General features: G+C 44.7%; 1 protein-coding gene across 4 annotated transcripts in view; it reads left to right on the top strand.

Annotated features, from left to right (window-relative positions):
- Nucleotides 1-27,986, top strand: part of RBFOX1 (RNA binding fox-1 homolog 1) — a 2,487,135-nt gene that overhangs the window by 616,582 nt on the left and 1,842,567 nt on the right. For all 4 annotated transcript variants that reach the window (XM_050774301.1, XM_050774299.1, XM_050774300.1 and 1 more), the window contains exon 4: nucleotides 21,164-21,196. In XM_050774301.1, the coding sequence (XP_050630258.1) occupies nucleotides 21,164-21,196 (33 nt within the window). The remainder of the gene's footprint in view (nucleotides 1-21,163; nucleotides 21,197-27,986) is intronic.

Below are 27,986 nucleotides of genomic sequence, written 5' to 3'. Positions count from 1 at the left end.
CATGAGCATTTTGGAAAAGACGCTGCAGTTGGGAGAAGTAGGGGGAAGGACACGTAGTCGGGAATGGACAGGACCTGGACTCCATTTCCAGCTTTGCATGATCTTGGGGAAGCCATGATAACTTCTTGGGCTCAGTTTCCTTATCTGTAAAAAGGGGGAGGGGATCTAAAAATATGTCCTGATTGCATCAAAGGATTAAAAGGATTAAAATGTGTGCACAAGATGTTACAGGAGAAAGAGCTTTTTCCAGATAGATTATAGGAGCTTACGTATGATTTGCAAAGCAAAATGAGGTGGACATTAGTTTTCAGGGTCTTACCTAGGCTGAGTTTTTATTAGAGGCATGTCACGGTGTTGCATGAGAACTGGAGAGCAGCGTGGTTATGAATTGAACAATGCTTACTCCTTCATTAGTTTGTTCTTTCTGGAGACTTTTAGTGAAGCTGTATGGCCCTCCAGAGGCTGACTGGCTTCGCTTCTGATTCCAGCACCAAGCCTTGCAGTTGTGTGGCCTCAACTGGTGTTCCACAGCCTCACTCTCTTGGTCCCTGCGACAAACATTACAGCCACCTCTTAGGATGGTCATGGTAGTCAATGAAATGAAGACTTGTAGGGTGTTTGGCCCCATGCTCAGGTCAGAATCAACACCCAGACTACATTAGTTATGAGTATTGCTAACCGATTGTAATTGTCCAGGACTCTGGGGATACAGGAATAAATAAGGCATTGTCTGGACCTTGAGGAGCTCTAGTGCAATGGCTCTGACACTATCTGGTGTAAACACCCCCAGTAGTGATAATTTAAGCATATCCTGAGAATTATCCTGTATGGCAGATGTACCCGAATGTGTGTCCGGAGCTAGGGAATCCGGGAGTGGCCAACCCAGAGATTTGTTCCTTGTCTGTGAGGAACATCTGTGCTAAGTGAAAATGGCATACAAACTGCATGCAGTTAGCAAGCAGGTTGCAGTTTTTGTGTCCAGCCTGCCACCACTAAACTGTATATAAGGTGGATATCTTGTCCAGCCCACTACCATTGGACTATATCCCCTATATGGAAACCCCTAATAAAAACCCATGTCTTGTTTTCTGGCTCCGGATCTCTGGCCTCTTGAACCTGGTGCCTTCCCCATTGACGTTAATAGGGGTTTGGCACAACATCTGGAATCAGAAAACCTTCTGAAAAATAAACACACAAATGTGATTCCAGGTCAGGAACCGCTAAAACTCCGTGGACTCCATGTTAAGAGACTGGCCTAGTTTGGAACTATGGGTAAAACAAAGTTCATACCCTGCACAATCATCCTAATTGTAACAGACGAGTAGCAGTTGCTCTCAAAATAGGTAATGAGGGCAAGGAAGGCTTCCTAGAGCAAGTGATGTCAGTTAAAAACAAGCGAATAAACAGCTTATTAAATAAGCGGGGTTGCATGCCTGTAATCTCAGCACTTTGGGAGGCCAAGGTGGGCGGATCACCTGAGGTCAGGAATTCAAGACCAGCCTGGCCAACATGGTGAAACCCCATCTCTACTATAAAAATACAAAAATTAGCCAGGCGTGGTGGCAGACACCTGTAATACTAGCTACTTGGGAGGCTGAGGCAGGAGATTGCTTGAACCTGGGAGGCAGAGGTTGCAGTGAGCCAAGATCATGCCACTGCACTCCAGCCTGGGTGGCAGGGCGAGACTACGTCTCAAAAAAAAAAAAAAAAAAAAAGTAAGTGGGGTGAGGGCAGGGCTGGAGCTCCAGATAGAAGGACCAGAATATGCAAGACTGCGATAGTGGAAAACCCAGGTAAGAACACTAGAGTCCTTGGTCTTCTAAGAAGTGGAGGCAGAGTCTACTGGAGCCTCCTTGGGGTCAGAGATAAGGTTGCATTTAACTCATATTTCTTCTTTTTTAATTGCCTTCAAGCAAATGCATTAACTTGTATTTCCAATTTTATTTTCTTGCATGGAAGAGGTTCTTGACTTTAAGGACGATGGAGTGCCCTGATTTTAGCTGTCATGTGGATTTGGGAAATGGCAGAAATAAGTATCACCAGGTATTGGGTCCAAACGGGAGACTTGAGGTTACTGAAATCACCGTGAGGCTCTCCTTGCTCAAGGTGTAGGAAGCGGAGGGGATATGTCTGGGGCGCTGATACATTTACTACAATCCTCTACTGCAGAAACTCATTCCCAGGCATCCAGTTTCTCCCGGGGTCACATCCTAGCTGGATACGCAGTGTCCACTCTAGGGTTCATCTCGGTGGCCATGGGCCCTCTGATTTCCATCCCACATGGTTCTCAAGGCTTGGTTTTTCTGACTCGGAGCCGCCGTCCACCACTGCTCAGAGCCAGGAAATCTGGAAGTGCTGACTGCTCATGGAGGCTGCTCTCCTGTTGCGCGGTGGCCCCCTCACTCCAAGGCGTTGGCTAGTGTTTGTTCTGATAATTATTTATTAGCATCTCGCCGATGCACAGCTTCCCTGCAGCTCCTGTATGATCTTGAGTGTGCAGCGTCTCTCCTCCCACGTCTTTGGAATTGTGAGTTGTGCTGTCATTTGTTCCCAAGAAGTGAACACGGAGGCATTGTGTTCCCCTCCAAAAGCGTGTTTTCAGCTACTCCCAGTGTAGCCCAGCAGGTCCCTGCTCCTAACTCAAAGGGAATGTTGTATTTCGGATTTGTTTTCCTTTGTGGCTCATCTACTCACAGATGTTTGTCCTTTGGCTTGTTTCTCTTTCTAATTAATTTTTGATTAAGTTTTGAAACACCTTCTGTCTCCACCAGTTTCAGCCACCCCAGGTGATTCTATTTACTCTGAACCCAGGGTGGGAGTCTGGGCTCTCGGAGGCTCGGCAATTCAGCAGCTGAGGGGGAAAGGAACTTCCAATTAACTGGTTAAGTGATGTTATCCGTCTTATCCAGAGGGATAAGTGGAGGGGATGCTGTTTGACCCAAGCATGATGGGGAGAGAAAAACTGAATGAATTAATGAGTGGAGTGAGAGAAAGGGGAAAGGTAAGATATATGACCTTGCAGAAAGAAAATGAAGCTGATAGTGTGGCACTTATTAAGAACACATGTGTGCAGACACATGTCCTTTGAACCAGTAGCTCCATTCTTTGGAATTATTCAGAGGAAGAAGAAATAAAATATTAAGCACTAGTATCCTGTGTGTCAGGAACTATGCTGAGTTCTCTAACAAAGTAGCAGCAGTAGTCATCATTGCAGTAGTAGTCACCATCATTGCAGTAGGAGTGGCAGTAGCAGCAGCAGAATTAATAACAGTAACCATGCATTATGACCTCGGACAACACTGCATGTTTACTCCGAGAACTATTTTCAGTGCCTTATGTGCATGATCACATTTACTCCCTAAAGACCCCTATGTGATCCTCATTGAACAGATGAGGAAACTGAGGCTCAGAGAACTTGAGCATTGCCTCGGTTTGCACAGAGTCAGTCAGTGACAGGTGAGTGAACCCACAAGGGTAACTCCAGAGCCTGATGTCTTATTTCCTTCACTTGCCATCTCGAAAGGGCCACAGGCCAGGTGTGAGCAGTTCACATTTGACCTTGCAGGCAGGGAGACAGGCAGCTCAGCGTGGGAGAGGTGATGAAGGATGGCTTTTCAAAGGCTGGGACAGCAGGTGCGCAGCCTGGCTGGAGATGGCTTCGGGCGTATCGTGCTGCGTTCCAGGAGGCTTGTGCATCCTCTGATCTAAGCTGAGCTGTGGTCACCTGGAAACTTTCCTTGTTGATCCCAGCCTCCCTGTGGGAGTGCACCCCCAAACCCACTTCCCCAAGTCCCAGGCCTGCTTTATTTCTCCCTTTGGTACACTGTGCTGTGGACTTACCCTCAAAATCAGCCCAACACCCTGGGTTGTGAAGCCAGGCTCTATGATGGTAGTAACTCTCCTATTATTATCGTGGCTGTACCTTGTGTTCCACACAGAGCAGGAAGGGTATCAGTGTGCATTCAGCTTGGTGTTACTGATCACGTCCTAACTGGAGACAAGATGCTCTGCCCAGCGTGCAGTGGGTGCTTTTCCTTTATCCTGCAAAGGCTGCACTGGAGGCTCCTTTCACCGTCATCTTGCATTTTGTCTGAAGACCTTTTCCCAAGACCACCTCTCTCCACACCCCTCCTCCTTAATTTTCCTCTGTGTGTTTTCCGAGGCACTCTCTGCACTGCCAGGGACAGCCTAAGATTTACCAGCCCTGCCAAAGAAGATGAAATGCTCAGGGGTCACCGGGCAGGACGAGGTAATAAGAAAAGCAAATGGTCAACAGCAGGCCCAGCCCAGCTGAAGCAATTACCAAGTTTCTCCTCAATTTTGAGATTGCAACGGGGAGAGCAGAGATGGCTGTGGCGGGACATAAATTATGTCATCTCTGTGGTATCAAAGGTTCTGAGCATTCCTTCCTGCTGTCCTTTTCATTCTGGCTCCGTAAATACTGTGTCCTTTTAAAAAGAGTCATTGTTCATGTCCGTTCAAAGGTGATAGGAAAACCACAAGTTTAGCATTCTGTGGGTGGGTGTCTCAAAGGAGCTGTCTGTTGCTGACTCAGTGGCTGAGTAAAGGAGGGACAATGTCTTGACCAGGTGTAGAGAGTTACTGAACCCCGGAACGTTGGCTGGAGAGCAGAGGCTCCATTATCAGACGCACCTGAATGAAAACCGCCAGCCCACCACTTACGAGCCACATCAGTTAGGGGTGTTTCACTTCTCTGCTTTTAAAATGGGAGATAATAAGAGACTCTACATCATAGGGTGTGATAAGGATCAGTAGAGATTATATATTAAAAGTACTGAGAACAGGCCAGGCGCGGTGGCTCACGCCTGTAATCCCAGCACTTTGGGAGGCCGAGGCGGGCGGATCACGAGGTCAGGAGATCGAGACCATCCTGGTTAACACGGTGAAACCCCGTCTCTACTAAAAAATACAAAAAATTAGCCGGGCGTGGTGGCGGGCGCCTGTAGTCCCAGCTACTCGGAAGGCTGAGGCAGGAGAATGGCCTGAATCCGGGAGGCGGAGCTTGCAGTGAGCCGAGATGTATCGTGGCACTGCACTCCAGCCTGGGTGACAGAGCAAGACTCCGTCTCAAAAAAAAAAAAAAAAAAAAAGTACTGGGAACAGCCTGCAGAATGATCAGAACGATCCTTAGTAAAAGTTAACTGGGTTCACCTGCCCCTTATTATTCATAATATTGCATAGAAAGCTACCTGACCTTCCAAGGTCATGCCTTCGAGTTTGTGCCTCCAAGCCTTTGCCCATGCTGTCTCCTCTGCCTCAAACGCCCTCCCTGCCCACCTCAGGTCGAGTTCTCCAGAGCTGAGATGTGGCTTTTGAACCAATGAGGATTGCAGGCATGACCACAGGAAGGGCCTGTCTCGAGGTGAGGGAGGGAAGACGAGGCAGCAAAGACGTGGTTTAGTTGAAGTTGAGCCCCAGGCTGATGCTATGGGAGGCTCTGAATGTGGATAGCTCCATGGAGCTTGCACACCCTGAATTATGCGAAGTGCACCTTTATACCACCATCTCAGCCAGCCTTGGGCTGCAGGCTGGCACCGGATGGAGGTCAATGCATAACTGCTCTGGCACCTTTGGGCAAGGCATGATTCTCCGGAAAAGGTGGTAGCTGAGAGCCCTGATCAACCAATACTTGGTGCAGCTTGGCCGGCGGTGGAGGGGGGTGATTAATATGCTGGATTTGTAAAAGGGTTTATGCAGTTGGGTGTGGTGGCTCATACCTGTAATCCCAGTACTTTGGGAGGCTGAGGCAGGAGGATAGCTTGAGCCCAGGAGTTTGAGGCTGCAGTGAGTTATGATTGAGCCACTGCTCTCCAGCCTGGGTGACAGAGCAAAACTCCATCTCTAAGGAAAAAAAAAAAAAAAAGATTTGCGATATGGGTGGAGGATCACCATTCCCCTGCCAGCAGACTCCTACCCATCCTGCAAGACATTGCTCTGCTGCCCCTCCTCTAAGGCCCCGTTCTCTGTGCCTTATGCTCTGAGTCACTTCCTTCTCTCCAAATGCAGAAGAGTTTCACGGCAGGACCCTTGGTTATAACGCTCATTGCACTGTAATAGAATTGTATGTTTACAGACCAGGCTAGCCCCAGGAAAAGAGACTGTGGATATTGGAGTCATCTCTTGTGTAGAGAAAGGAGGCAGCCAGTAAGGGGTTGCAAGCTGAATAGGGGCAGAGGAAGGAGGGAGTGGGTTTCTTGGGGTGAAGGTTGGAGCCTCAGCCTTGCATTTCAATGCCAGGTAGCATTTGATATCCTGGAGTTGAACAGCTCCCGGGTCTTCCAGCCAGACAACCCTCACCTCCTGAGAATGGCCAGGAGAAATGATGGAAAGTCAGAAGAGATTGCACGGTTAAATTTCCCAAAAGAGTGTAGAAAACAAAGCAAAGCTTGGTAAGCATGTTGGAGTCCTGCCCTGGGCACGGCCTGACCTGCCCCCATGTTCCCTGGGCTTGAGGAGCCAGATCCCATCTCAGCCTGAGTCAGACCCAGGCCCTGCCAGGTAATCTAATCACCGGACCATCCAGCTGCACCTGAGGACACAGACCCTGCCTTGGAGATCTCTTTTGATGGTTACATGCCTTTCTTTCTGTCCATGGCAACAAGCACCCTGTCCTTGGATGGATGATGGTTCGAATAAGCCTTCAGAAAAGAGAGCCCAGCAGCTTGGCCTGGTCTAGCTTAACAGAGTTCAGGATGTGAAGTCCTGTAGGCTAGGAGGGTATGGGGTACAGAGAGGTAGGTTGGTACCCTAGCTAAGCCTGCTGCATTTCAAATTCTGGCTTTTTTTTTTTTTTTCCTTTGAGACAGGGTCTCCCTCTGTCACCCAGGCTGAAGTACAGTGGTTCAGTCATAGCTCACTGCAGTCTTGAACTCCTGGCCTATAGCAATTGTTCCCTGCCATCCGGCCTCCCAAAATGCTGAAATTGCAGGCATGTGCCACTGCACCCAGTCAAATTCTGCCTTAAAAAGGTATAATTATTTTGTGTTTTAATTATAAACTAATCCCTTATTGACTATATTGATCATATATCAGCTGAGTTTCTATTTTTAACTTTTGCCAGCTTTATTGAGGCAGACTTGACAAAGAAGAACTGTATATGTTTAAGGTTAACAATATGTTTTGATATGCACATGTATTGTGAAATGCTTACCACAATCAAGCTAATGGGCATATCCGTCACCTTACATAGTTATGATTTCTGTGTGTGTGGTGAGAACACGTAAGATCAACTTCTTCAGAAATTTCTTTTTTTTTTTTTTTTTTTTTTTTTTTTTTTTTTTTTTTGAGACGGAGTCTCGCTCTGTCGCCCAGGCTGGAGTGCAGTGGCCGGATCTCAGCTCACTGCAAGCTCCGCCTCCCGGGTTTACGCCATTCTCCTGCCTCAGCCTCCCGAGTAGCTGGGACCACAGGCGCCGCCACCTCGCCCGGCTAATTTTTTGTGTTTTTAGTAGAGACGGGGTTTCGCCGTGTTAGCCAGGATGGTCTCGATCTCCTGACCTTGTGATCCGCCCATCTCGGCCTCCCAAAGTGCTGGGATTACAGGCTTGAGCCACCGCGCCCGGCCCAGAAATTTCAAGTACAGAGCACAGTATTGTCCATTGTCATCACAAGACTATGCGTTAATGAGATCCTCAGAACTTACCCTGTGTAACTGAAGCTTTGTGCGTTTTGACCAACATCTCGCTATTTCTTCTCACCTCCAGTGCCTGGCAACCATCGTTCTAGTCTCTGCTTTTGTGAGTTAAACTCTTTTAGATCCCATGTGTAAGTGAAATCATGCGGTATTTGTCTTTCCTTGTCCGGCTTATTTCACTTAGCATAATGTCCTCCAGGTTCCTCCATGTTGTTGCAAATGGTAGGATTTCCTTTAAGGCTGAATAATGGTGTTTGTATGTTTATACCTATCTACCCACCCCCCCCCACCACGAACACACACATGCACAAACATATAAAACACACACACACACACGCGCGCCACATTTTCTTCATTCATCTGTTAGTGGAGACCTAGATTGTTTCCCTCCTTTACTATAGTGAATAATGCCGCAACGAACATGGGGGTGCACGTATCTCTTTGAGATACTAATTTTATTTCCTTTGGATATATACTCAGAAGGATTGCTGGATCATATAGTTCTAGTGTTTTTGTTTTTTGTTTTTTTGTTTTTTGAGGAAACTCCATACTGCTTTCCATAATGGTTCTATCAATTTACATTCCCACCAACAATGTATAAGGCCCCCCCACACACACACATGCACAAACATACAAACACAGACGCACACACACGCCACATTTTCTTCATTCATCTGTTAGTGGAGACCTAGATTGTTTCCGTACTTTGCTATAGTGAATAATGCCACAACAAACATGGGGGTGCACGTATCTCTTTGAGATACTAATTTTATTTCCTTTGGATATATACTCAGAAGGATTTTGCTGGATCATATGATAGTTCTAGTATTTCTGTTTTTTGTGTTTTTGTTTTTTGAGGAAACTCCATACTGCTTTCCATAATGGTTCTATCAATTTACATTCACACCGACAATGGATAAGGGTACCCTTTTCTCCATATCCTCACCAACACTTGCTGTCTTTTGACTTTTTGGTAAGCCAGCCTAACAAGTGTGAGCTGATACCTCATTGTGGTTTTGATTTACATTGCCCCAGTAATTAGTAATGTTGAGCCCCTTTTCATAAGCCTGTTGGTCGTTTGTACATCTTCTTTGGAAAATTGTCTGTTCAGATCCTTTGTTCATTTTTTAATTGTATGTGTGTGTTTTTCTGATGTTGAGTTGTTTGAGTGCCTCATATATTTTGGATATTACTCCCTTATTAGATATATAGTTCAGAAGTATTTTCTCCCATGTTGTAGGTTGCTCTTTTATTCTGATTGTCTCCTTTGCTGTGCAGAAGATTTTTAATTTGATGAAAGCCTACTTGTTTATTTTTGCTTTTGTTATCTGTGTTTTTGGTGTTATATTAACACATTCATTGCCCAGACCAATGTCAAGAAGGTTTTCCACTTTGTTTTCTTTTGGTAATTTTATGGTTCAAGTCTTATGTTTGAGTCTTTAATCTATTTTGAGTTGATTATTGTATATAGTGTGAGGTAAGGATTCAATTATATTCTTTTGCATATGGATATCCAGTTTTCCCTATACCATTTATTGAAGAGACTGTTCTTTCCACATTGTGTGTTATTGGCATTCTTGCTGAAGATCAGTTGACTATAGATAGCTGAACTTATTTCTAGACTCTCTATTTTGTTCCATTGGTCTATATGTCTGTTTTTCACCACTACCATACTGTTTTGGTTACTGTTCCTTTGTATTATATTTTGAAATCAGAACATATGTGATGCCTTCAACTTTGTTCTTCTTGCTCAAAATTATTTTAGCTTTTAGGGGATTTTTGTAGCTCTTTATGAATTTTAGAGTTGTTTTTTCTATTTCTTTGGAATTTCTTTGGAATTTTGATAGGGATCATACTGACTGTAGATCACTTTGGGTTGTGTGGACATTCTAACAGTATTTATTAATCCTATCCCTGAATATTGGATGTATTTGCGTTTATCTGTCTTAAGTTTCCTTTATCAATATTTTATAATGTTTAACGTACACATCTTTCAACTCTTTCGTTAAGTTTACTCCTGTGTATGTTTTTTTTTTTTTTTTTTTTTTGCTGTTGTCAATAAGATTGCTTTCCTAATTTTCTTTCCGGTAGTTCATTCTTTGTGTTTAGAAATGTGACTGATATTTGTATGTGGATTTTGTATCCTGCAACTTTACTGAATTTGTTTGTTATTTCTAACTTTTTTCCAGGAGTCTTTATAGATTTTTCTCTCTCTCTCCCTTTCTCTCTCTCTCTCTCTCTCTCTCTCTATATATATATATATATATACACACACACACACACACACACACATACATACACACACACATACATATATACAGAGGGAAAACCATTATATATATATAATGTTATGATTTGTGTGTGCATGGTGAGAACACGTAAGATCAACTCCTTCAGAAATTTCCAGTATATAGCACAGTGTTGTTCATTGTCATCAGAAGACTATGCATTAATGAGATCCTCAGAACTTATCCTATGTAACTGAAACTTTGTGCATTTTGACCCACATCTCTCATTCATATATATACACACATATATATATACATATACATATATGTATATGTATATATAATCTTAGCCCCATGTTCTGGATAACTTGCTGGAGCTTTAGCACTTGCTCCTTCACCTTGCATTTTTACGTTATAGAGATGGCTTCTTTTCTTAAACTTCATGAACCAGGCTCTGCTAGCTTCAAGCTTTTCTTCTACAGCTTCTTACCATTCTCAGCCTTCATAGAGTTGAAGAGAGTTAGGGTCTTGCTCTGGATTAGGCTTTAGCTTAAGGGAATGTTGTGGCTCATTTGATCTTCTTTCCAGACCACTCAAACTTTGTCCATATCAGCAACCAGGCTGTTTCACTTTCTTATCATTCCTGTGTTCACTGGAGTAGCAATTTTAATTTCCTTCAATAACTTTTCTTTTGCATCCACAACTTGACAACTGTTTGGGGGAAGAGGCCTAGCTTTTGGCCTTCTTTGCTTTTGACATGCTTTTCTCACAAAGTTTAATCATTAGCTTTTGATTTAAGGTGAAAAACATGTGACTCTTTCTTTCACTTGAACACTTAAAGGTCGTGGTAGGATTATTCACTGACCTGATTTCAATACTGTTGTGTCTCAGAGAATAGGAAGACCTGAGGACAGAGGGAAAGATGGGGAACAGCTGGTTGGCAAAATAGAACACATACTACATTTATCAATTAAACCTCCCATCCTATGGGAGAAGTTCACAGCACTCCAAAACAATTACAATAGCAATATCAAAGATCACTGATCACAGATAACTGTAACAGATGTAATAATCATGAAAAATTTTTAAATTATTGCAGGTATTACCAAAATGTGACACAGAGACCTGAGGTATACACACACTATTGGGAAAATGGCGCTGATAGACTTGCTTGACACAGGGTTTCCACAAATCTTTAATTGATTAAAAAGCAAGCCGTGTCTGTGAAGTATAATGAAATGAAGTGCAATAAAATGACCTGGACCTGTAGTAACCTCCCACCTCCGGTTACAGAAAATGTCCCCAGGATTTTGGGAGGCCAAGACGGGAAGAACACTTGAGCCCAGGAGTTTAGGACCAGCCTGGGCAATATAGAGAAACCCTGTCTCTACCAAGGAAAAAAAAAAAAAAAAGAACCGCACAAAACTTAGCCAGGCATGGTGGTGTGTGCCTGTAGTCCCAGTTAACTGGGGAGGCTCAGGTGGGAGCATCACTTGAGCCTGGGAGGCATAGGTTGCAGTGAGCTGTGTTTGCACTACTGTACTCTAGCCTGGGTAAGAAAGCGAGACCCTGTCTCAAAAAATTTAAAAAAAAAGTTACAAAATATCATTTTGTGCTATAAGCTTTCTGTGGTATTTCTGATATGTAGAAGAGACTTCCGGAGGCAGAGGTATGAGGTCAGTGGAAAGGAGTGTTTTTAAGGATCTTCGTCTGTATTTCCACATTGCCAAGCTAAATTTGGCAAGCTAAAGGCTCCCTCTTAGGAGCTTTTCCTAACCTTGCAACATAGCCGCAGAAAGTAACCAGGGGGTCTTCAGAAGAAAACTTAGATGGTGACACCTTACCCCGAAGATTACAGGTTACAATGGGAAGGGCCCAGAGAGCCTCAGCACCTACTTCTCACACCAACCCAGCCTCCTCCCTTCTTCATAATTAAGCTTCAGATAATGTTTGCAATCTCCCCGTGTTTTCCACCATGTGTCAGGGTGACTGATGGGCTCGTCACAGCTCAGACTCCCTGCAAACCGGCACTGTAACTGCTTTAACCTTCCTTAATACACCAACTTCAAGGGCAAACCAAGGACGGGTATTTGCCAGGCCCTCCCTGATCAGTCCCTCCCTCCCCTGTGACTTTTCCTTTCCTCTCTTCTGCCTCTTGCTCCTCTCAAAATCATCTGCAAGATAGACCTAAGGCAGTTGCTCAGCACCATAAGTAAAACTATTCTTAGGTTACAAGCTGCCAGAATTTTGAAGCAAGTGCATGTAAATATTTCATTCCTGACAGTGAGAGTTATTAAGAGAAACCTTGTGCGTTTTCTAAAAGAATTTTAAGAGACATTTATTCATTGGACATGTCTGGAGCCTACAGAATTTGGTAGGAGATGGGGAGGGAGGTAGGGAGATGAATATCATCCATGAATGGGCTCTTTCCTTTTTTACACTTACAGTTAAAATTTCAGATAAGTTCTGGCAGCTCAGTGGCTGGAACCAAGTCCCAGGCCAGAATAGAATAGAAGAGAAGGAGATGGGGAGATGGGAAGCTGCCTGCTTCAGAAATACCCCTTTAGAGCCTGGTACGGTGGCTCACGCCTATAATTCCAGCACTTTGGGAAGTCGAGATGGGCAGACCACATGAGGTCAGGAGTTCAAGCCTGTATGGGGAAACCTCATCTCTACTGAAAATACAAAAATTAGCCCGGCATGATGGTGGGCACCTGTGGTCCCAGCTACTTGGGAGGCTGAGGCACGAGAATTGCTTGAAGCTGGGAGGTGGAGGTTACGGTGAGCCGACATCACGCCACGGCACTCCAGCCTGGGTGATACAGCGAGACTCTGTCCAAACAAAAACAAAAACAAATACAATTCTGTAGGTGAGCTGTTAGCAAGTGGCTCTGTTGAATACGGTAGGGCTCATAATATCAGATGTTAGGACTTCTGCTAGTGTTACAGTGATTACCCTGAACTCACAAAACCACAGCTATTCATTCTCAGTCTCCAACTCTAAGCCACATGTTACCAATGAATATACATAAAACAGCAAGACAGATTTTTGTGTCCCTTTTTTAAATAAGGAAACTGAGGCTCAGACAGGTAAGGTAACGTTCCCATGGTAGAGTAAGGATTTATAAAGATCAGGCACTTTTGACTCCAGAGCAATCCTTACACGTTCTACCAGCTGGAGATCAAGTTGAAGGTTCTGAAAATCATTCGCCAGGAAAGGAATAAAATTCGTTGTGGAAAATCACAAGGAACAGCATAGACGCCCAGGGTTTTGTGACAGGGAGGATAAAACTCTGCCTACCATTGGCCAGCAACTGTGCCAGGCACCTTCAACATTGTTTTTGCTTAATTCTTACAGCAGTCTTATAAAATATTATTTCCATTTTACAGATACAAAATTATGGGCTTAGGGAGGCTAAGTCACTTGTCATCATTCATGGTCATGTAACAGAGTACCCCTAAAACTTAGGAACCGTTTATTTACCTCAAGATATTGTGGGTCAGGAATCTAGGCAGCACCTGCTGGTGGTGAGTTGAGTCAGGTTTCTTGGTGAAATTCAGTTGACTGGCACATTGGTCAGGAAGACTGGAAGTCTGGGCTGCCCTGGGACTGATCCCAAAGCACCTAGATGTAGCCTCTGCATCAAGGCTAGTAGTTAGGATAGTCAGACTTCTGAGATGTCAGCTGCAGGTGCCCTGAGAGCAGCCCAGTGGCCAGTAGTGGAAACCGTCAGCAATTTTTTTTTTTTGAGATGGAGTCTTGCTCTGTCACCCAGGCTGGAGTGCAGTGGCACGATCTCGGATCACTGCAACCTCCATTTCCTGGATCCAGGCAATTCTCCAGCCTCGGCCTCCTGAGTATCTGGGATTACAGGCACACACCACCATGCCAAGCTAATTTTTGTATTTTTAGTAGAGAAGGGGTTTCACCATGTTGGTCAGGCTGGTCTCAAACTCCTGACCTCGTGATCTGCCTGCCTTGGCCTCCCAAAGTGCTGGAATTACAGACGTGAGCCACCGCGCCTGGCCTGCTTCACCACTTTTTGACAATAGGACTTTAAGGTTTTCTGTTTGTACCTGTGACAACAATCTAGAGATTCAAGTTGGTTCAAGGAAAGAGTTGACTCAGTTTGTTGAAGAACTCACAACCTGTTGCCTGCTCCCCTTTGTCAAGGTGGCTGTGTAAAGGAGAAGGGGAATGCAATGTTTCCTCTTATCCCCAAATGGATCATTAGGACCCAAAGTTGCCTGCAGAGATAAGCTATGCATGATAAGCTCCAAAATAGTGAGGTTCAGCTACCTCCCCAGGGCTAAGAGAGGACAAGGCAATTGTGCTATTTCTAGTGTCCACTAGTCTATATAAGCAGAAGATCAGAGAGGATTCAAGAAGAAAGAGAAGAATGAGTCATGGGTCAATGTCCTTCTCCACAACGTCGTAAAAAAAGCCAAGCTCCAGGGCGCCTCTTGTAGTTACTGGGAGGCCAGCAAGAAGAGGCGCTGATCTCATACAGCATCTTTGATGGTTGTCCTTCTGGGCTTACTTGTGCAGGAGGAGATAAAAAGGAATGGAGGAGAGAGAAAGCTTCATTCTCTACTTTGCTCTTGCTTTTTTTTGTGGCCAGGTGATGACCTGAGTTTCCTGAGGACTAAAGGGATACCAAAGAGAAACTGGGTCTGAGCTTTGTGGCTGGTGCACCAGGGAGAACCAGCTGCAAGGCGAGACAGTTTCAGCATCAAGAGCCAGCATTCCATCACCAGGAGAGTTTGGGAGAGGTTGAGCAGAAGTGGATTTCCTATCAGGGAACCATGTAGGAGGATCTCGTACAAAGTAGCGCTTCAGTGGGGATGTGTGGCCAACCAGCTGGGTCTGTTCACCAAAACCATCTTCTCCCCTTTGATACACGGTTGGCTATGCTTACACCCCTCTGCCACACAGGCAACTGTGTGACTGAGCCCTGGACAATTGAATGTGAGCTAGAATGATGCATGCTGCTTCTGGGTGTGGTCCGTAAAAACCACTACTCATTCTCCTCCTGTTGCACTGGGATAAAGATGATGATGATAGCTTTGGAAGCCACATCTTAAGCATGGCAGAACCCCTTTCACTCTGGTTTTCTGAATGTTCATGTGGAAGATATCTGTTATCCAATTTGATCTCCCACCCAGGACTCCTACATGAGAAAGGAATGAATGTCCATTGTATTGAGCTGTTATGCATTTGGTTCTATTTGCAACTGCAGCTTGGATATCCTTGACAAACACAAGCAGCCTTCACCCATAGGAATCCCCCAAATCCACCTACACCCCATGACGGTGCCAGCATTTGGACCTCTTTCATGCAGAGGGCATTTGTTGCTGTTGGAATTCACCTGATCACCAGTGGCATTAGCAGATGATTTCATTTGTTGCAAAGTACAAAGGATGTTGTTGCCCTTTCTCTTGAACCCATCTTCTTAGACCCAGTGGCAGAACTGTTGAAACCAGAAAACCAAAGAGGAAAGAGGTCACGAAAGAAAAGACCATACGTTCTCCCCAGTTAGTCCTTCTGGTTACCGCCTAGGGGGAATGGAGGAGATGCACCTTATACTGTATGTGAGACCAAAGTTTTACACTGAGTTGGACTTGAGAGGATAGGAATTCTCAGGCCTGAGAGTGACTGGGCCGTTATCTGTGTCTGGCCGAGATGTCCTTACAGCTCAGAGAACCTCCACGCGTGTGTCATTCATTTCATATGCTAGTGTCAGACTGTTCCATAAGTCAGTTCCATACAAGCCATAGACAGTCTGGCAAAGATGACGTGGTAGACTCCAGGGCGTGGGGATCTAAGATTTTCATGTGAATGACTGGCGATAGAAGTAATCACCCAGATGCCACCATGGATCCTCATGTTTACCTGGAAAGCCGGTTTAAGTTAAGATGCACTGACGTCACTGGTAAAGGCTTCCCGGTCCAGCACCGTGGTGTGTCACTTGCTGGTGGGGAGGGAAATCTGGAGGCCTACCAGGATGGCACTTGAGGAAGGGGTGTGATTATTTGGTCTTGCTGCCTGGTGGGCCACTTGTAGCACCGCTGGCACAGCCATCCCTACTGTAAATACTGGAGGAAGGGACGGGGTGACCTGCATCAGTCAGTGAGAGGGGAAGGGATAAAGTCCAGCCAGGGAATAGCCGACAGCCACCCACTGCGTGTCGGGGTTTTGGGATGGGAGCACTGCAGAGCTGTGCAGGGAGCGCTGTCTAGGATGATAGAGACCCGGTTCAGTTCACAGCTCTGCCACTTGCCAGGGAAGTAATTAAATCTCTTTGATTCTTATCTGGATCCATTTAAAGTGAGCTCTATCCCTTGAATGAGATGATAAATTCCTTCCTGTGCTTGAGCCATTTTGTGTTGTTTTGTGTCGTGCTACCGAAAGAGGCCTGTTTACCACGACCCTGCAAAAGTTATAGGGTAGGCCCATGCTATTCAGCACGGAAGGCAGAGACCACAGACTGGTTTGCAGCATCAGAGCCCCAGACAGTGTTTGGGCATCTCAGACAGGGTTCAGGGAGAACAGGTGGCTGTGACTGGACAGTGATCTTCCCTCTGTCTGTTAAGTCAGTCTGGACATCTCCTGACGTGTGAGAGTCCCAGGAGGGAATCCGGGTCTCCATCATGTGACAGAATCCCTGCCTGGGTTTCAGAGGCAGCTTTGGAGTTCGACCTGAGTTCACACCCGGCCCCTGAAAGTCCCTGGTGTGGTCTTGGGAAAGGCTCTTTATGTCTCCAATCTCAGTTGAAAAGGAATCACGTCGACCGACTTCCTAGCACAAGCGAGAAGGAAACCCTTAATGTCGGCCTTTGCGATTTCAAACACATGCAGAGAAACTGAAGGAGAGGAAGGGAAATGATTAAAGGGATGGGAAATAGCTGGAACAAAGCTTTCCAGAGTGTCCTGCTGGAAGTTTCCCACGTCCCTTTTGCACCCTGCGCTGGTCCACAGAATGGCCCGCCTCAAACACAGCTCTAATCATATCAGCACCCCACTGCAGACACTCTGATGACTGCTGCTGGCTTGATAAAAGCCCATGGCTGGAGCTGGCGTCAGCAACCCTTAAAGAACCCTCCATCTGCCAGCAGGCCTCTGCAGTACGGTCTGGCTTGCCCAGCGTGCAGTCCAGCCACAGTGGGCTGTGACAAACCCTGAGGTCTGTGGGTGCACATTCGTGAATACTACGTGCCTTAGAAGTGAATCTCTGAATCTAATCTAATTTTGACTATGAAATCCACTCTGAATGCAGTGTAGAGAGGGTTCTAGCTACCTAGAGGGGCCTCGGTAAAGTTTACCCCTTGTTTCCTATATTTAGCCAATTGGTAAAATTATGAATGCAGTATAGTTTATCTGTCGTTGTCCACAAGCCCTACCACTCCCTATTGCATCACGATATGCCTTACCTTCAACTGTGCCACCATATGTGAATGCTTGAGAGAGTTCTTTTTAGTCTCCTTTTTGATAAGAAAAAAAAATAGCCAACATTCCCACAAGGTCTCTTTTTTGTTTTCCATTTTTTTGTGTGTGAATTTCTTTTAACTTTTAAGTTCAGAGGTACATATTGCAGGTTACAAAGGTAAACTTGTGTCATGGGGGTTTGTTGTACAGATGATTTCATCCCCCAGGTATTAAACCTAGTGCCCATTATTTTTCTGATTCTCTCCCTCCTCCCACCTTCCATCCTCCAGAAGGCCCCAGTGTGTATTGTTCCTCTCTATCTGTCCATGTGTTCTCATCATTTAGCTCCCACTTCTAGGTGAGGATATGCAGTATTTGGTTTACTGTTCCTGTGTTAGTTTGCTGAGGATATTGGTCTCCAGCTCCATTGATGTCCCTGCAAAGGACATGAGCACAACACTATTCACAGCAGCAAAGACAAGGTCTCTTGTTAATGCTAAAGTGGTATGAAGCTTTATTTTTTATCCTTGTTTAAACATATGTTTTATTTTACAAGTGGATACATTATCGATGTAAACATCTTAAACAATTCAGGAAAAGAGAAAGTTCCCCTGACTTTTCTTCACCCCTTGGGTCTCAGTCAAGTTCCAGTTTGCTCAGAGGTAAACCTTTTGTCAGTTCGGTGTATATCCTTTGATACATTTTTCAGATATGCATCGATGGTGTGCGTGGTGAGGAGAGAGATGGAGGATGTATACATACTTGAGTTTTGTTTTTTTTTTTAGAAAACGGTATCATCTTATGTTCACTTTTCTGCTTCTTTCATTTTTCACTAACAATATATGCTGTAGAGTTTTTAATGTCAGAAGAATTAAAATAGAAGAATCTTCCCCAAGCTGTGTAATGGTTTATAGTATGGATGGATTGCACATGACTTGGCTTTAAAGATCAGCAACTGGAAGTCCAACAGCCACATTCAGATCATGTATGTGTTTTTTGTTTGGCTAGAACCATGTTTTGCTTGGTAAAAACTGAAATGCAAATGACTTTAGCTAGTGGGCCATCATTAGTTACCCCAAAGGCCCTGCCACTCCCTACTGTCTCCCTTTATAGGTGGTTTAGTATTCAAACCTTGTACTTTAGTCATTATACTCTTTTAAAAATGTATTGCTGTCAGAACAATGCCACGATGGACAGTTAAGTGTGTGCCTTTTTATGTTTGTATTTCCCTAAGGTGGATGCAAGAAGTGGCTTCCCCCTAATAGGGGGGAATAAAAGGGGCTTGATGATGTAAATGGCACAAATTTAGGAAATGCTAAAGTTATGACTTGGGGGACATCAGAGTAGTCAGCTGAAAACTCTGTTGCCCATGGAGCTCACTGAAGCAGAGGGAGTAGTTCTGCCTGAGGCTTATAGCTGTTGAATATCATATTTCCCTGACATATTCCTATTGGTTTTCAGCAGAGAAATATACACATTCACATGAGGTAATGTAGCCCAGGGATCTTGTGTGCTTGTGCTTTAAGGATGTGGCTGTTCACCACGGAATCAGCTACTTTCCCAGTCCTGAACGCGCTCCAAGAATGAGGGAGGGGAGGGAAGGTTCCAACCTCTGACATCCATCACACCGTGAGTTTCCCCATGGTTGGGCCCCGGATTCATGGCTTGGCAAGTCTTCAGCCACAGCTCGTGGACTTTCCTGGCTGAGGTCAGTCTGAAGTCTGGTCTCCCATTTAGGAGGCTAATGGTGCATGAAAGCTGCTCCATGGACACTGAGCTCTGTTTGAGCTCCCCAGTCTGTTGCCTTGGGAGTGAGTGTGGGAGAAATGGTGCCAAAGCCAGGTCAGTAAGAGCTGCAGGGGCTGGTTGCCTAACTCGGGAAGTCATACATTCTTAAGTCCTTTTTTGGATTCACATCTGTTAGCTGGTATTGGTCTGTGTCTTACCCTGGGTTGCCATAATAAAACACCATGGACTGCAGCTTAACCCACAGGAATGTATTTCTCATACTCTGGAGTCTGAGAGTTCAAGATGAAGGTACCAGCAGACTCGGTATCAGAAAAGGGTTTGCTCATTGGGTTGTAGGTGGCTGCCTTCTTGCTCTGTCTTCACGTGGCCTTTCTTGTGTGCAGGAGGGGAGAGAGAGAGAGAGAGAGAGAGAGAGAGAGAGAGAGAGAGAAAGTGAGAAAGTAAGGTCTCTGCTCTCTCTCCTTTTTTATGTTTCTTTCTTTTTTTTTTTTTTTTTTTTTGAGATGGAGTCTCGCTCTCTCGCCCAGGCTGGAGTGCAGTGGCTCAATCTCGGCTCACTGCAAGCTCCGCCTCCCGGGTTCACGCCATTCTCCTGCCTCAGCCTCCCAAGTAGCTGGGACTACAGGCGCCCGCCACCAAGCCTGGCTAATTTTTTTGTATTTTTAGTAGAGACAGGGTTTCACCGTGTTAGCCAGGATGGTCTCGATCTCCTGACCTCGTGATCCGCCCGTCTTGGCCTCACAAAGTGCTGGGATTACAGGCATGAGCCACCGCGCCTGGCCATGTTTCATTTTTTTAACACAGAGTTTCACTCTTGTTGTCTGGGCTGGAGTGCAGTGGCACAATCTCAGTTCACTGCAACCTCCGCCTTCCCTGGTTCAAGTGATTCTCCTGCCTCAGCCGCCCAAGTAGCTGGGATTACAGGCACACACTACCACACCCAGCTAATTTTCTGTATTTGTAGTAGAGACAGGGTTTCACCATATTGGCCAGGCTGGCCTCGAACTCCTGACTTCAGATGATCCACCTACCTTGGCCTCCCAAAGTTCTGGGATTATAGGCGTGAGACACTGTGCCCGGGCAGCTGTCTCTTCTTCGATGGGCACTAATCTCATCATGAAGGCCCACCCTCATGACATCATCGAAACTTAATTACTTTCCAAAGGCCCAGTCTCCAAATACAATCACATTGGGGGTTAGGGCTTCAGTATATGAATTTTGGGGACATAGCTCAGTCCAAGCAGTCGGATCGGCAGTGCGGCTGAGGTTGGCCAAGTCATCCAGGTATAAGGGAAGCTGTAGGATAGCAAGCTTCTTAAGAGTTATCACACAGAAGAAGATCTGATCTCTAGATAGGAGACCCTTTCTAGGCATAGATGAACAATGTTGAGAGGTGTCTACACCAAATCCTTTGATATGGAGAAGGCTTGTAGGTAGGAGCCTGAACATCCACCTGACTTTATGTTGGGTTTAAATCTAATTTCTTCTGCTTGATAACATCCCGACTTTGGAAAAGTGACCTAACTTATACAAACCCAATATTTTCTTTTATGAAATGGGGTCCTAAAAGTTATTCGAGGGCTTAAATGAGATAAAATATGTAAACAACTTGGCACCATTCCTGGCACAACTCTCTATTTCACAGTATTTTGAGGAATTTTGCAAACATAAAGCTGCTGTTATTGCTGTCATTGTAGCTTTTACCTGGTGTTTCTCATAACACAGACTTAAAGGTTTAAGAGGGGAAAAAAACACGTCAAAAATGTCTTCAGCACCTTTGTTTTCATTTTCAGTGTTTATTTAATCATTATCAGTACACGGACATTGCTCACAGCCCTCCCCACTTTTTTTTTTCCTGACAAGATTGTTATAATATGTTGAAAATATTAATTATCCTATTCGCCTCATTAACAGGACTGGATAAACAAATCATGTTGCTGTGCTTGGTGGAAGAAAATGCGTGTGTGTGTGTGTGTGTGGTGTGTGTTGCAACCTTGTCCCCTCGGGTCATAACAAATTATCGATGCCAGTTCCTTTAAAAAGACAATTAATCCAATTACCTTCTTGTTGAATCAATACTAACGTCTTTTCTTCTTTAACTTGCAGGTTTCGGCAAGTCAGGCTACAGGCAAAGCTGAGGTAGGAAACACGGTTTTTGTGTCCCTTTAGAAGACAGTTTGAAGTGGGTTTCTTTTGTGATGGAGTGCAACGAGCACTCTCGCGGTGATTCTTCCGTGTTTCATTTCCTGGTGGCTTGGATGGTATGTTTTCAGTTGAGTGGTTGCTGTGCTGCTGGGTTTTGGGGTGCCCAGGTCACCGCACTGCTCCTCATGGAGTGTGCATGGTAAAGATGATGCGGGGTGACTTCAGAGTCTGTTTCTTGATATATACATCATGATTCTAGCCCAGCTCAGACAAAGCCCTGGCTCTGCCAGTGAAACTTCCACTGTCTCTATTATACAGTTTCTCCATTACTTCTCTTTTGCTTTTTGTTTATATTTTTTTTCCTTTCCCTTATTTTATTTTATTTTATTATTTTTGGGACAGAGTCTCGCTCTGTTGCCCAGGCTGTAGGGCAGTGGCATGATCTTGGCTCATTGCAACCTCCACCTCCCGGGTTCAAGGGATTCCCCTGCCTCAGCCTCCTGAGTAGCTCGGACTATAGGTGTGCACCACCACACCTGGCTAATTTTTGTATTTTTAGTAGAGATGGGGTTTCGCCATGTTGACCAAGCTGGTCTCGAACTCCTGGCCTCAAGTGATCTGCCCACCTCAGCCTCCTAAAGTGTGGGGATTATAGGTGTGAGCCACCATGCCCAGCCTGTTTTTCTTTTTCTACTCAGTCTCCAAGGCATGAAAAGAATTGTGGTGGATGCTGACAACATAGGTAAAGAATAAAAAATGAAGCTGGTCAGAAGTCACCAGCAAGGTGACCACCCATTGGAAATTGTCCATGTTGTCATGTAATGGGCTCCTGCAGAATATGCTCAGCACTATGGAGCCAGTCACTCTCACTCCCAAGCCACTGTGTGGGTAAAGCAAAGAAACACCGACCCGGGTTCTGGGAGCCCTGGGCTCTGTGTGATGTTGCGCATCATCTTAATTACATCTAGTGTTCCATTCTTTTTTTTTTTTTTTTTTTTTTTTTTTTTGAGACAGAGTCTCGCTCTGTCACCCAGGCTGGAGTGCAGTGGCCGGATCTCAGCTCACTGCAAGCTCTGCCTCCCGGGTTTTTATGCAATTCTCCTGCCTCAGCCTCCTGAGTAGCTGAGACTACAGGCGCCCGTCACCTCGCCCGGCTAGTTTTTTGTATTTTTTTAGTAGAGACGGGGTTTCACCGTGTTAGCCAGGACGGTCTCGAACTCCTGACCTCGTGATCCGCCCGTCTCGGCCTCCCAAAGTGCTGGGATTACAGGCTTGAGCCACCGTGCCCGGCCTAGTGTTCCATTCTTGGAACCCTAAGCATGTGGGAGTTATTTATATCCTACTGCTCAAGGTCATCACCAAAGTCTGATGTTTCAAATTCGAGAAATTGCAACCTCAGGCATAAATGGGTTAACTGTGGCTATTCGCTTTCCTCAGGTATACCATGGGGATAGTTATATCTCCCTTTGATCCACCACACAGTCGTTAGTGGGGTGAAATAGAATAAAACTTGTAGAGGCAGATTCTCACAGGGTTCTGCAAACACCTAAGGGGAGATCATTATCCACAAGTATCCATTCCCGTTCAAATGTCTCCATCCTCGGATGTGGTAACTTGGTGTGCAAAGGTTTTCCAGGAGCTGTGATGCATTTAGTGTGAGTGATTTCAGATGCCTAGTGAGGCAGGGATTTGGGAAGCACAAGGATAGGGCAGAGATGAGCAGCCTCCACTGTCACCTATATCCCCATGATCTTGGGACCAGTCACTCGAGTGAGTTATTAAACAACACAAATCTTGTTTCCTCATTTTTGGAACGGGAATAGCAATATGCATCCTATGAAGCTGTTGAGAGCATTAAAATGGCAACGGCAGTGTTTCCTCTGGTGGTTTGCTGTCATGGGAATACCAGTTTCTATGTATTTAGTACCTCTGATGCACCATTTATTTATAAACGCACTGCATACATCGTTATATAAAATCCTCACAAAAATTTTGTGATGTATAGGCTATGATGATCCCCACTTTACAGAAGAGTAAACTGAGACTTAGAAAGGCTGAGTAACTCTCCTAGCGCCATTCAACTAATGAGGAATAGAGCTGGAATGCGTAACCATGTCTGTCAGGGTACAAAGTGCCATCCTGTGTAAACCACACGGATTGTGGCCTGGTACCCAGCAGGTGTTCAGTAATATTAGCTCTGCCAGTCATGAAGGACTGATTGCCCTTTCTAGAGCATACCTGAATATGTCCTGTTTCTCTTTGGTCGGTACCCCATACAGCCATGTGTTGCCTATGATCTTCCATCTTTCTTCCTTTCCCCAGACACATTCTTACATCTGCATCCTATTTGGCAGTTTAAAATAATCATCCAACAAGAAAACACCCATGTTGCCCCTTTTCAACTTCACAAGATATATATAGAGATAGATAGATAGATAGATAGATAGATAGATAGATAGATAGATGTGTGTGTGTGTGTATATATATATATATATATATATATAAAATGGAGTCTCGCCCTATCGCGAGGCTGGAGTACAGTGGCATGATCTCAGCTCACTGCTACTTCTGCCTCCCAGGTTCAAGCGATTCTCCTGCCTCAGCCTCCCAAGTAGCTGGGACTACAGGCGTGTACCACCATGCCCAGCTAATATTTGTATTTTTAGTAGAGATGGGGTTTCACCATGTTGGCCAGAATGGTCTCAATCTCTTGACCGTCTTGTGATCCGTCTGCCTTGGCCTCCCAAAGTGTTGGGATTACAGGTGTGAGCCGCCGCGCCCGACCATTCATAAGATATTTCTTATCCTCGTTTTACCAATTGAAAAAAAGGAGATCCGAGGAGTTAAAGTACTTCCAACATAGGTGAAATAATGTTTAATCATCCAACAATTCCACTTCTACTTGTGTGCCCAAGAGAAACTAGTGCTTATGTCCACCAAAACAACACATGCAAGAATTCCCATAAAGGTTTTTTTTTTTTTTTTTTTTTTTTTTTTTAAGAAGGAGTCTTGCTCTGTTGCCCAGGCTGGAGTGCAGTGGTGCAATCTCGGCTCACTGCAAGCTGCACCTCCCGGGTTCATGCCATTCTCCTGCCTCAGCCTCCCGAGTAGCCAAGACTACAGGCGCCCGCCACCACGCCTGGCTAATTTTTTTGTATTTTTAGTAGAGACGGGATTTCACCATGTTAGCCAGGATGGTCTTGATCTCCTGACCTCATGATCCAGCCGCCTTGGCCTCCCAAAGTGCTGGGATTACAGGCGTGAGCCACCGCACCCAGTCCCCATAAAGGTTTTATTTACCATACCCAAACACTGGAAACAAACCAAATGTCTATTAACGGAATCATAGATAAATTCGATAGTGGTATATTCATGCAATGAAATACAATACAGCAATCAAAAAATATTATCTATAGATATATGACACAACCTGTATGAATCTTAGTGATATAATGTTATAAGAAAAAAACTATCAGAAGAAAAGAATGTACTGTCTGTGATTTCATTTGCATATGTACATCTACACCCACATATATATTATTTATATATTATATATGAGATATATATATAATATATAAAATAAACAGACAATATTCATCTCTGATGATGAAAGTAGCAATAGTGGTCACCTCTGGGAGGTGTTGTCTGAGTAGGGGCAGAAAGGGACCTAATGGAAATGTCCAACACTCTCATCTGGATGTATTTACGGAGGCAACCATCATATATAAAACTGATAGGGCTCTACACTGAGGGTGTGTGCATCTTTTAGGTTGTAATTTGTATGCCAAGAAAAAAAAAAAAATGAAGGCCCTTGGCAAGAAAAAGAGAAAACACAAACAGTATCAACCAGGATGATGGGGTGGGGAGAATGGTAGTGGGCAGGTGGTCATGGTAGGGGTAAGTAGGACGAAGGGAATTAGGAAGTGTAGGAATGCTTCATGTACAGAAATGCTTTTGATCAAAAATAGTCTTCCTTCCTTCATTCTTTTTTTATTCCAGTCTCCCATTTCCCAGATGGAACAGTTTTTTTTCATCTTTTTTTTTTTTCTCTCCTTACCAGTATTCATTCCTAAGGCTGAACGATCATTGCTGCAGCCAGATCAGATTTTCTTTCATGACGGCAGGGAGGTAACCTTTTATTAATTGAATTTCTAATGGCGATTCATCAAAGCAAGCGATCACCGTTATTTAATGTGTGATCCATATTCATGGCGTGTTCTGTGAGGTAAATAATAGTGGCTCTGGGAAAGCGCTTCTGCGAGATCCTTTTCCTTTTCAAATGACTTTCTTTTTTCCCCCCCCTAAGTAGAGACAAACAGTTGTAATTTAAGCAGAACAAACCCCACCTGTGGAGGAGACATTGGTTAAAAGGAGACAAAAGGAATGGCAAACCCACAGACTCAGTGAGAATGAGTGGCTTTGCCAGTTCCCTTTCTCTCTGCAGATTGACAGTGAATATGTGAATAACGTTTGCTAAATCTGGACTTTGAAAACATGACAGCAAGCTGTTTGTGCCAATAAATTTTCGTGGCATATGCCACCCCTCCCTGCACCACACACAGTTTTAATAAGATGGCACACCAGCTATTGAGAAATGTGAAAAACCCTGTGGAGGAGAGAGCTTTATCTTCTGACCAAATTCTGCCCGGCAATGTTTATGACAGCTGAAGAATTTATCTGAAATTCCCTCTGCTCGCTGCAAAGCACCTGGCCCTTTGTCCCCAAGCAGCCTTTAAGAACCAAACTAAGATGTCACATACATAATATAACAGATAAATGGCCCAATTTCCATGTCCACATGATGAATGGAATGCAAGTTCAGCACACACATATTTGCACATTAATTGGCCCTGCATGGTTCCATTTTGTTCCTAAGTTGCTACTGTATGTCTCGTGGACTCCTTCCCCTTCAAAATCATTAAGCCTGTTTTATCGCACAAACGCATACACATTTCCCCCTATTTATCGTCACGTAGCTTGCCCTGCTGAGAGAGAACGAAGTTACCTGGGTGCAGCCATTGGATTGCAAATGCGTGTGTCTGAGCCCTCTCCACCACCAACTGTATATTAACACAGAGATCTGAGACCCAGCCCCACGTTGCCTATGCTGACAGCCAAACAAAGGAGACTGTAGACAACGATATTTGAGGAAAAAAAAAAATCATTTCATTTCACTTACCAGTTGGTTTCTTGCCTCACCTTAATGATTTCCTGTTGGTAGTTTAATGGCAATGTAAACTCAGTGGAGGGCCTCAGTTTTGATAAATTGGCCTGCTTTTATTTCATGGCAAAGCAATCGAACGGAGATTGATTGATATTACAGCTTTGCTACCCCAAATAATTGCAATGGCAAACTACGCAGGTAGCAAACTCAGTGGCCTTGGGAGAATGTAGGTGGAATCTCCCTCCGACCATTATTTGTTCCTTCCAAAAGGAAACTTTATCCTAGGCCTAGGAATCATTTATTTCTGCTGTCTTCCAAGTCCAGTTCTCAGGAAGATGAATCGGGGGCTGCAGAGCCCGTTAAAGATACTCTCACCCGCTTGAAAAGACACCAGTGCATTTGAGAAAGAGGCTGAGCTGCTTAGTCTGGGAACAGAAGATCAGTCCTAGCCATCCAGTGTCGTTTGAGAATCTAGCACATTTCACAAGGGTCAGTTGAGCTGTTTCATCAAGAAGGTTATGGAGGAAAGACCAAGAGCTTTGGAGTCTTGTAGATGAGGTGTGAACGATGGGTCCACAGCTTATGAGTTAACGTGACTGTAGTCAAGTCACTGAACTGCTAAGCAAGTCTTTTCTCTGCAAAATGGGAGTGTTGAAATGACGTACAAGGTTTGTTTGAACTTTAAATGAAATAATCCATATGCAATGCCTGGCTGGGCATGGTGGCTCACACCTGTAGTCCTAGCACTTTGGGAGGCTGAGGCAGGAAGATCACTTGAGCCCAGGAGTTCGAGACCAGCCTGGGCAGCAGGTGAGGAAAAAACCCATCTCTACGGGGAAAAAAAAAAAAAAAAAAAAAAAAAAAAAAAAGGCAGGTGTGGCGGCGTGTGTGTGTATAGTTCCAGCTACTCAGGAGGCTGAGGTGGGAAGGTTGCTTGAGTCCTGGAGGTGGAGGTTGCAGTGAGGCAAGACTGCACCACTGCACTCCAGCCTGGGTGACAGAGCTAGACCCTGTCTTAAAGAAAGAAAGAGCGAAAAAAATGCAATAATAGAATGCTTAAGACAGAGTCTGGCATACAGTACATGTTCAACAATTAGTATTTTGCTTCCATACAAAGTCCCCCTTCACTTACATTTGTACCAAGTAAAACAATAATTAGGGTGTGGTGACTTATGCCTGTAATTCCAGCACTTTGGAAGGCCAAGACGGGTGAATCATGAGGTCAAGAGATGGAGACCGTCCTGGCCAACATAGTGAAATACTGTCTCTACTAAAAATACAAAAATTAGCTGGGTGTGGTGGCGCGTGCCTGTAGTCCCAGCTACTTGGGAGGCTGAGGAAGGAGAATAGTTTGAATCCAGGAGGCAGAGGTTGCAGTGAGCCAATATTGTGTCGCTGCATAATCCAGCCTGGCAACAGAGCGAGCCTCCATCTCGAAACAGACAAACAAACAATAATTAAACAACCTAATTAGGAATCATCGAGACCTGTAGTTTTGAAAGCTTGCTATGCTACCTTTGCATCATGGCTGTATCCTGCCCTAACCAGACAGAAGTTCAATCCTATGACCTAATTCACATTGGAGTTAATGGCCCTCTTGTCTCCACCCAAGGACAAGAT

The sequence above is a fragment of the Macaca thibetana genome, chromosome 20 (genome assembly GCF_024542745.1).
Source record: "Macaca thibetana thibetana isolate TM-01 chromosome 20, ASM2454274v1, whole genome shotgun sequence".
NCBI classification, from domain to species: Eukaryota; Metazoa; Chordata; class Mammalia; order Primates; family Cercopithecidae; genus Macaca; species Macaca thibetana.
The sequence above is the reverse complement of the archived record's forward strand: the minus strand, read 5'-3'. Positions and strand labels throughout refer to the sequence as shown.